This window comes from Chanos chanos, chromosome 3, assembly GCF_902362185.1.
Source record: "Chanos chanos chromosome 3, fChaCha1.1, whole genome shotgun sequence".
NCBI classification, from domain to species: Eukaryota; Metazoa; Chordata; class Actinopteri; order Gonorynchiformes; family Chanidae; genus Chanos; species Chanos chanos.
In genome coordinates this window covers 38,261,725-38,272,788 of record NC_044497.1, presented here as the reverse complement: position 1 = coordinate 38,272,788, position 11,064 = coordinate 38,261,725, and the positions used below count along the sequence as shown (strand labels likewise).

Below are 11,064 nucleotides of genomic sequence, written 5' to 3'. Positions count from 1 at the left end.
TTCGTTCATTTTTTAAAGCAATGTGCTTCTGTGGACATTGGCTTTCTGTGAATGCTTCAGATTTTTATTTTATAGACAACTGAAAGTATTGATGGGTCTCATATGGTGACAGACTAGTTTACTGCCGACCGTGCTGTGAAATATGTAGGTGTTGATAATACGTGTTGGTGCATCGCCCAGCCTCATAGTTAAACTGAATTTTTATGATACCTGACAGAACTCCGTGTCAGGTTCAGTTAAACAGCAAACGGGGAAACCAATATTATAGAACACTGTCTGCAGAAGTTTTTCTTCGGGTTGTGTAACAGGGGTTAGGACCCCGGATATTCCAGTAGGCTCTAAAATATTATTACGTTAAAGAGTCAGTGAATGCAGTATCGACAAATGTGTTTTTATCTTAAGCTTTTAAAATAGCTGTGTTCTCATACATTGGGAAGAAATTTATTTTGTTATAACAATAATATCTGGTTCCCTCAATACATTATTATACCTTCTCTTTTGTTCATGGATTCAACAGTTTTAGAGGGTCCTGCAACGGCATTGTAAGTCTGTTCACTGCTAATACCTTTAAGGTGAACAATTTGTCCACGAGACTTTTTTGTATGTGCTGCACTGTAATAGACCATACCAAGACATGCCAGTATTGTGGCAAACCCATGTCATATCAAAGACGTATTCCCCTTAAACATGTCATCGTTTATCACCAGCATTATTGTTGGGATTCAGGTTTCAGGCTTTATTTGGTATGATTTGTTTATGTTTCTACTGAACTGTCATTAACATTTAGAACATTTAGACAGTGTCTACACTGTCTAAATGTTCTTACAAATGAGATACTTTACTTCATAAAACCAGGAAGAGCAGCCATACACCACACTGAGATTTCTCTTAAGAATTGTAGGAACTGCAGTACTGTGTGCTACTGAAAGTGTCAGCACAATATTTCCACATCAAACTTTATTTTTCAAGAAATTTTGACCTTGGTGTTCAACTGCAAAGCAGCTATCCTTTTGTGCTGGGAGGCTTCGAAGTCATTCCCAACAGAGCAATGTGTTGACATGTTGACTTTATCAGATTTATAACTGTCAGAGTTACCATGGCAGTAAGTTTCACAAGGGTAAATATTCACCTTCTCCTAACCCCCGGTGCCATTAATGTGTGAGTTTCTCATCATCTTTAGATTGTGACAGCTCATACTGGCCCATACTGGTTATTAGAATAACTGCATTTCCTTGAATGTTTTTAATTATATGATTAAAAACTAGAGCAAGATGGCTCTTTCACTCTGAATGTTGTATTTTATGTCAGCTAAAATTAATTTCTTTCCCAAATTAGAAACCTGAAAAGAAAAAAAAAATCCTGTCATTTATCATGGTAGACTGTCATTTGCAATTAACAGCACACGAGGTGAATTGTTTATTTGGCTTGTGTGTGTGTGTGTGTGTGTGTGTGTCTATATCTCTGGATTTCCTGAGGACTCCATTTATTTGATGATGGAAGAACAGATAATAGCAGTATGAGTCAGTATTTTGTCACTGGTTTTAGGCAAGATAAATAATTTGATTGTTCCATGGCGTAGAGAACAGTCTACTTTTTCATTTTTCACGATAAAATTGTAGTAAATTTACAGTACGTTTTCATCAGTAAATGATTGTTCTGTTATTTGCAGGATTGTACTCTGGAATATGGTGCACTATGTGAGATTTGGTTTGATGAATTTGTTTTCAGTAAATTACTGTATTCCGTTGAAATTACAGCATCCCATTGCAAATCGCTAGCAACTTTATATATAACTATATATATAAAGCACTTTCCTGGTAAAACCAGGGCCAGTAAGTTACAGTACAGTAATGAGCTATAATTTCAAGATACAGCGAGAATGCTGTGAATAAACTTGAAATCTATTAACTGGTAAAATTGCTGTCAGTAGTGTTCACAGACTACAGGAATATAGCTCTACATCAGTGAGTTCTTTTCAGCCATTACACACATAAATGAACCATCGGAATTAGGCATGACTCTCACTCAGCTCCCAGAGCACTCTACTGCATGAAGTTCATTCTCTCTCTCTCTCCCTCTCTCTCTCTCTCTCTCTCTCTCTCCATCTGTGGTGTGTGTCTGTGTAAGTGTGTGTGTGTTCTCTCTCCCCCTCTCTGTGTGTGTGTGTGTGTGTGTGTGTGTGCGCGTGTGTGCGCGCGCATACCACACACTGCAGCAGAATCTGCTTCCCCCAACCATTTCAGCTTCACAAATTAGAATTCATTCAGTATCATTTATTTAATGCTAGTTTTCTTTTCACTTTGGAATTCATATTGATTGGTCTGAGCAAATTAAATTGGATTGATTTTTTTTTTTGCTACCTTGTTATTTTTACTGTTGATTAAAAATAATTCAAAACCTAAATATATTGAATTAAAGTCATTTTCATTTCTTTTGGCCTTGAATGTTTTGGCCCAGGTTGGTGTAATGTATTAACGGATGCCAAACTTATAAATTCTGATAGCGTGTCTCCGCCTATGGATTTTCACTAGGGCTGGAGTTGTATGATGCCCGTGTATATGTGTGTCAGACATAACCCAGACAGAGTTTATCTAGCTGCCCTTCTCTCTCACCCCACAGCTGCGTTCAGTCGGGGTGGCATCAGTATGACGCTGGTATTGTTTCAGCTGTGCAGCGGTCATGTGCTCTACAGGGTAACCCAGCCAGGGCAGAGGACGGGGACAGAGAGAGAAGCCCTGCCAGGCAGAGAAAAGAGGCAGTTTGGATGCAAAGACTTGGCTCTACTCAGCAGGGACAAAGGCAGATAAAGCATGAATAGGCAGAATACAAGTCAAATCATTTCATGACATTGACAGTCACAATGAAGTGGGCTAAGACAAGATATGTTAAATTCAGATGCCTAAAAACATTGTGAGAACAAATTGAATCACACACAATATCATACTGATAATCTACATTGGTAGTATTCCTTTTGGTAAGATTAGTATGTAGTTGTTTAATAATCCTTTCGATTCACGTCTGTGTTTTTGTGTGTTTTAGACGATTTCTTCTTACGGATTTAATTGCTCCCCTGGCTCTTCCGGTTTTTGTCTTTCACAATGTGAGGAAGAGAACAGTGCTAACAGGGGTTTTGCTCATAAAAAATATGGTTAGATGACAATCAAGGCCTTGTCAGAATCAGTGAATTCAGAACTAAGTGTTGTCCTTCAGAGGACACTCTTGTGCTCTATCATAGTTAATGTTTCAAAAAACTGGGACATGACTGTTTCCGTAGCAGTCCTACTGTATGTCATGAGTCAACAGGACGTGTTATACAATACGATATTATACGATATGGATAAGCCTTTTACACCATCGAAGAGCAATTTTAGTCACTGACTGCATCATGCAGTAAAATAGCTATGAATAAATTAGCCGTGAAGTAATTTACATATGTAAAAAAAAAAAGTTTTGTCCAACAGTCCCTTATTGAGGTTCGGTGGTCTTTGAGTCACTCATTAAAAAGTCATCTGTAACCGCTGGCTGTAGAACTTTAAACATTGTTTTTTTGTAAAAAAGAAAAGAAAAAAAAGAAAAAGGTGGTTTTTAATGAACGGAAAGGCTATAGTGAATTACAGCAGCCCACTTGATCTCACCCTTCTGTCCTCAGGAAGGACAGACAGTTTCAGCTGATTAGCAGCTAGAGGACAACGTCAGAGATGGGTCTTTACACAAGAGAATGATATGACATACCTTTGGTTCGTTGTCAATTAGAGAGTGAGTTTACCTTCTGGAGCACATTGGTGTCTTACGATTTTCTGAGTACAGAGTGATACAAGCCAGATTTAAAAATTGCCTGTTTTTGGGTAGACAGCTTTCCATACCAGCAAGCTGCCAGAGACTGGCAATAACAAATTTAATAGTCCTACTAAGAAAGATCAATTCAGCTGAAGAAATGTTGGGCAGTATGAAAATTTAGTCATGATATTTTTAACACCCATTTTTTTCCTACAGCAGAGCACTTTCTACTGATGCAGTATTGTATTAAAGCACGCTGTCACTGGCCATGCGTGGAGCATTTTAGACGTTAGAGGTTATATGGGGTAATTTTGTGTTTTTGTTTTTTTTTTTTCCTTTTTGTAACACCCTGCTGTTGTTTGTTACAAACAACACAGTATCCCCCTCCCGTTGGTTTATTTATTTTCAGGAGGACCCTCCATGCCTGGCATATGTGAATGCGACTGATGCTTGTAGTGTTTGGGTGAAAAGAATTGATGTGTGGGTTGAGGTTTCTGCTGTGATAATGAAGCGAAAGGAAACAGGCAGACATTCAGGAAAAACAGCGTGGTTCAGTGCATTGTATCAGTGCACAGTATAGAGGCAGTGAGTGGGTGGACTGTGTTTATGTAATGTGGGTCTAGCTTTGTAATCCCTGGTAAGAGAATTTTGCTGCAGAAGATGCTGCTCTGGCTATAGTGTTCTTTAATGGTGATCTGTTCCTGCAATAGGCAATATACACTCTTCAGTTTGCCTCCCTAGTCTGCTTGGTCTACAGCTGCATTATGTAAACATTTTAAAAACGTCACGTCTAAAATGCACCATTGATTTGGTACCAGTTCTGTTTTACAATTTTCAAATGTGCCATTTCAGGTTCGTTCTCAGCCGTTCACACATGGCTCTTGAAACAATTAGCCTTTTGTCAGTAATATTAAGAAAGTTTCCAGAGCTATTAGGTCACTCTGGAAAAGTGTGCATGATCCCAGCTGAAAAACCTTTCGCTGCACACACCCCTCATATTCAAGTTGCCAAAATACACACACATGTAATCACATTAGTGATTCATGCTGCATGCACATTTCACACTTAATGTAATCTAGTACATCTAATACGCACTTGGTACTATATGGCAGATATATGGCTGATGTTTGTATTTGCAACACTAATGTGTAAATGTAGACAACCTTAAATGTTTAAAAAACAATCATGGTGCTGTACTTCAGAGCTCCTTCAACTGATGAAGATTGTTATTAAATATTAAGCTGATTATGTCCTATAATATTCAGACATTAGAGGTTATAGGAGATATTTTTTGTGTATTTTTCTCTTTGTAACACCCTGCTGTTTAACAGTAGGGTAAAACTACAGTATATAAGAGGACATGATGTAATCATTCTGCTCTGCCTTAGGATACCATGAAAGGATGATTTTGAAGTGACTTGAATATGGGCAAACAAGACGTTGTCATTTTACCTTTGATAACAATCAAACCACAATCCAGTGACCTTTTCCATGTAAACAGTTGTAGCTGTCTTACTTTTCTTTGGTGGAATAGTGGTTCTCTTTCAGCTACCCGAACAAGAACTTTATTCTAACCTGAACATCCTGCAGGATACATGGAGTACAGGAAAGAAAATACATTCAAATAATATCAGTTTACAGCAGTTTACACCATTTACAGATTACTGATTGTAGTACTCATCCATATTCAGATTACTGATTGTAGTACTCATCCATATTCAGATTACTGATTGTAGTACTCATCCATATTCAGTTGCCTTTGCTTGACTCTTACACTTTGTGCCTTCTTGTTGCTCTCTTTGTTTTGTGCAGCTTTGTTCTCCAGTTCTGTAGCCTTTTTCATTCAGGCTTGATTTATGAGATATAAATGCCAAGTTAATCTTGTTAGGCTTACATTTGGAATGTGAGTTTAGTCATTTGGCAAATTGAATTTGGCACTTTGAGTCATGTACTTACTGTATGGACAGGTGTTTCTTTGATTAAGACTGTGCCCAAAACTAAAGCATGTGTTAAGTGTTTAAAAAGAAAAATCAATCACTGTTATACAATGGCTTACTGTAATTACAGCAGTATTGCAATCTCTGTAATCCAGTTCCACAGAAATGGTTAATGGTTGTGACAGGTTGCATTTACCATAAAATTTCCCTATTAAAAAAAGGGGGAAATTGTAACAGTAGTGAGCAGGACAGACTGGCAATAAGTTGTAGTAATGTATTATAATTTAACAATGAAAAACCAAACAGCAAAAACCAGAACCCTTTGCCAACCTTTTACGTAGCGAAACAAAGAAAAAAAGAAAGGGAACAATAGATAAATGAGTGGCCTGTTTGGGGTCCTGTTTGAAATTGCAGTCAGGGATGTGGCTTTAATGGGATTACAGCCAGTGGCTGTGACATTTGTCATGCCATCCACCCTCCTAAACAAGTTTGTTCATGTTTGATGCAGGGCCTGTTGTCAAGATCTGAGAAGCCAAATGAATTTATTTAGCAATTATCACACATGGAACCATAATGTAATTTTTCTGTTTAGCCCTAATGAATGTTGATTACCAGATATATGGATAACGTATAATAGAAATGGGCAACTTACCTTGTGATTTAATAAACGCGAATGCAGTGAGGAGAGGCGATGATCTGAGGGCTTTTCTCATGAGACATAGGACATTTTAGTTTGCTGTGGATTGTGTCCACGACACAGTCTTTGTCAAGATCCCAAATGTAGTCAAAGCAATTATAACAGCTGGCATAATAACCCCATACAATTCCAGATTGTATTGAATTACTTTCGCTTGCAACATATTTTAAATCATTTTTAGCTGGAGTTCAATTTAAGCCACGTCCTGTTACATCTAACCCTTCTTTTGGTGCACAGTGTAACATATGATTTGCCACCACTTTTAGTTTAATTGTGAACAACTGACGCATCATAGAATTATTATTATAAAATTATAATTATTGAGTGTGTAATGGTTGCATAGATATGTGGGCTGGTTTTTATAAAAATGTTATGAGCTTAACTAAACATTTCCATAATTGAGCAAAAAGTGCTTTTTGCACCACTTTAGCCTACACAATACAGAATTACAGGTGATTTTTGTCAAGAACAGAAATATGCAAGTTGATCCAATATTTAAAAAGAGAAACAAGCCCATCAGAGAACTAGAGATCTATAAATATGTTTTTCAGTCCTTTTGTAGTTTTGTCTATGTCTATGTAGAACACAATTCTGGCAAGGCTCTTCAGGAGGAGGCTGTCATATTTCTCTCTAAATATATAGCACTGGCTGATCTGCAGTGAGGAAGCAACCGCTTTGTGTGTTTTTAATGAAGTTAAGTTACAGAAGCCTCCTGCTGTGTTTTAATCCTCTACTTTACATTCTCCATCTGCTTTCACCCGACACCTGGTAATGCAGCACAGGTCAGCACACAAACACACACACGCAGACACATACACAGACAGGCAGACACACGGATACAGACACAGGCACACACACACAGACGCACACACAAAATAGTTTAATTCCTTACAGTATAATTTGTTTCAGCTTTTTCCACAGTGTATACTGACAGCATCGTGAAATGGATTAATTATTATGCTAAGCATGTATGAAAATGAAATAGAGTAACATCTGAACTGACCATGTAATTTGCTGCGTGTATATGGAGACTGATCTACGGCAGGGCTGTGGAGAGTCAGTCCTGGGAGACAGTGAGTCTTGACCTTTCTATCAGTTACTAATTAAAGCCTGGAAAACCAGGTGAAAGAACTCTGTCAAGTCGGTTGGTTGCTTCTGTGAATCAGTGAAGTTCCGATTTGCAGTAAAAGCCTTTTCATACCTTGACTTTCCTGCAGATTATTTTTTTTCAGTCCATATCCATGATGTCTGTTATTTCTCTGTTTGCATTCGTTGTATCTAGATTATTTTTATACGATGCTGCAGCGCAGTGTTGAGCTTATTTTAGAATTAAATCCGTGCCTACAACAACTCTCTGTCTGATCAGAAAGAGTTGTGAGGATTTTGCTAGGGGGAATGTATGCCTAAATTGTATGATTTTTATGTTGTGTTTAAAACCAATTATAATCTGTGCAGTAGCAGACATAGAACATCAAGAACAGACAATCTGTTCCAATGACCTTGAGCATACTTTGAAAGTGCAGTGGGTGTTTGGTGATTTGGAGCATCTTCAGACAAAGCTGTGAGTCAGATGTGACATCTCACTGTCTCTGAGATCTGGGCCTGCCAGCTCTCTTCCCATCAGGCCAGTGGAGGCAGGTTCACTAGGGACTGCAGGGTTTTCCAGGGCTGCTGCTGACAAAAAAACAGAAATGACAAAGCTCGGTCTGTCTTTGAATCTATTGCTGCTAGGCAGGAGACACCACCGAAGAAGATTACCATGACGATGTCTTGCCTTTGCCTGTATTGCTTTGCCATTGAGATAATTTAGTTATTTAGTCCATTCTTTATTTCTGCTTCATTATTAGTAGGCAGAGGAGTCCCACAGCCTTTATAATGTCTGCTGTTGTAATTTAGTAGTCCGCAGTCAGTGGAATGACCACAGATAGTGTGGCCCTTCAAAGGGAGCCAATTTAGACTCATTTATGTGAATCAAAATAACAGCAGGTATTGGTTTTAGAACTCTTTAATGTTAATCAGCAGGCAACAGACATTCATTTACCCCCTCTCCACTTTTCCATAATGACTCACACAAGACCAGACTAGAGCAGTGACAGTGATACAATGTGCAGAGCGTTTAGAAAAGAAAAGAACACTGTCTCAGAAGTCCCACATCTTTGCTTATGCATACACACAACCCTGAAAGCATGTGTGTGTCCACATACATACTCATTGTCACAAACACACACACACACACACACACACACACAAATAGTCAGGGGGATTATTGCTCACTACTGCATTGTTTTTCTTTGCCTGCGGTTGGGGACCTCAGGGACAGCAGTTAGTTTTTTCTATGTGCTCACAAAAATGCTGCTCTGGAGTCTAGCAAATGGCAAAGCGCATGTGCTTAAAGTTTCTTCAGGTGTTTACATAAAAATTTATTCTACCATCTTTCCAGTCTACTATCTAGTTCTCTCTCACAGTGTAACACTATGTAAAGCCATTCTCCCTCCAAAGTGGCAACCAAATCATGCACATCATCATGTGAGAGACATTTTTGTGAAAAATCAGCTACACTAGTATGAAAATGTTTGTGGGTATCTTTATGCTTTTGCTTATTCAGTGTTGCAGTATGAGTCATAATAGTGGCATGCCGGTCCAGAATATTGCAGGAAAAGAATACAGTGAGGAAAGAGATGGAGAAAAAGTGCTGAGCTCCAGCTCTGAAACTAAAACACCCAGAGTAAACTGCAGAACTGGACTCCATAGAGTGGAGATGTTTTGTCTGCTTTAATCATATTGACAGTCACAGTATCCTGCTCTGGAGTGAATAGATATCATCTACTACTACCGGTGTGTCCCTTTTCAAAGTAAAGAAATAGATACATATATGTACGTGTGTGTATATATATATATATATATGTACACACACACATACACACACATACATATATGTATCTATTTATATTTATATCTGTTTAATATTGTGTGTATATATATATATATATATATATATATATGCAATATTGACATAGTAGAAAGCTCAGCTGAGCTCACTGCCCTGCTTTCCTAAGAGTCAAACCATGATTAACTAAAGCAACCAACAAAGCCAACCAAAATCATCTGGGTCTACTCTGAGATGTCTCCCCTCTTTGTCTCCCCTCTTTGTTTCTCTTGTCCCTGCGCTTCATCTCGTTCTCACCCTTCCTTTCTCTCTCTTTCTCACTACTGTCTGATCACCTATTGTTGCTGGTTGAATGATCAAATCTGATAGTATTTCACCTGTGGGGAGTGAATGTGCTCTATTGCTAACTGGTGTAGAATTTTACTGTTTTTCGTGTACAAATGCATCTTAATGAGGAAAGTGTTTTGGAAAGTGTATGTTTTCTGCCAACACATAAGCTCACAGTATCCTTGGGTTCAGAGCACCTCTTGCAGTGTATAAAGCATTATGAAAACCTGTGTATTCAAGGGCAAAGAGGCATGAATCACTGGTTGAGAAACATTACATTCTATGTATCAAAAGCTAGGCATTTTCAAGGTAAAACTGGCTGTGAATGAGACTTAAGTCTCCGGGAATGAGGATGAATCTCTGCTTTGTGTCTAGTAATGCATGCAACTCTCTACTCCTATGCTCCTTCTTGACAGTTATTCTATTTGTGTGGTAATTCTAATTTTGTTCATTTACAGAAGGACTCTCAAGTGAACAGAAATCTCTTTTTCCTTCATACTTTCTCACACACATGCTGTTGATGCGTTTGTTCTGTTTGTTCCTCTGCAATTTATTATCTTTTGTCCTGTATCTTCATCTTTAGTCCATTATAGTCCTTTAGTCCTGTATTATTTTCATCAGTAGTCCTCTGTTCTTGCCATTCTCTCTCCCTCTCTCTCTCTCTCTGTCTCTCTTTTCTTTCCTTTCTCTTTCCCCTCTCCCTCATTGATGCCATAGCGAAATGTTTGGGCAGTTTGTGAAAACCTAATATTTGATCAAAGCTCTCCCTCCATTCACCTCCATACTCTAGATGAGGTCCATCTGGAGGAGCTGGGGCGTGGGCGTGTGAGGATGCGCGAGCACCTCCTCTGGGACTACCCACTGCAGTTCTCCTGGCTGATGGAGGCCGAGCCCTTCACCTCCTCCCTGCTGCAGGCGGGCGGCCCTGTGGCCAGCGCCGGCATGACCCTGGAGCAGAAGACCACCTTCGCCTTCGTCATCTTTCTCTTTGTCTTCCTCTGCATCCTGATTGTGCGTTGCTTCCGTATCCTGCTGGATCCCTACCGCAGCATGCCCACCTCTACCTGGGCCGACGGCCTGGACGGCCTGGAAAAGGGCCAGTTTGACTACACACTGGCGTAGACACGCGCGCGTCTATATATGGACAGACAGACAAACACACGCATACACATACGTAACCACACAACCACACACAGGTACACATCACTAAATGAGACCACGTAGACCCACGTCAAAATGAACTGAGACACAACCTTAAAAAAAACAAAAAAAGCCGGTAAGAGTGTGCACGAGATGGGGGACATGCTCCCCCATAGACACTGTCTGACTACTCACTGGCATAAACGCACACGTTCACACACGCATACACACTTATACGTATACTGTGTATACTGTTGTAACACAATCTGGACTACTTTAAAAAGCGTCTGCCAAGTGCA

The 11,064-nt window shown here is 39.2% G+C and overlaps 1 protein-coding gene across 1 annotated transcript; it reads left to right on the top strand.

Moving 5' to 3' along the window:
* Window positions 1-2,116: 2,116 nt before the first annotated feature.
* On the top strand, window positions 2,117-10,747 carry ctxn3 (cortexin 3; the record flags this gene model as incomplete). Its single annotated transcript, XM_030770122.1, has 2 exons — window positions 2,117-2,126; window positions 10,416-10,747. Coding segments are annotated over 2 exons (342 nt in total), but the record flags the coding sequence as incomplete, so codon positions are not given.
* Window positions 10,748-11,064: the final 317 nt, after the last annotated feature.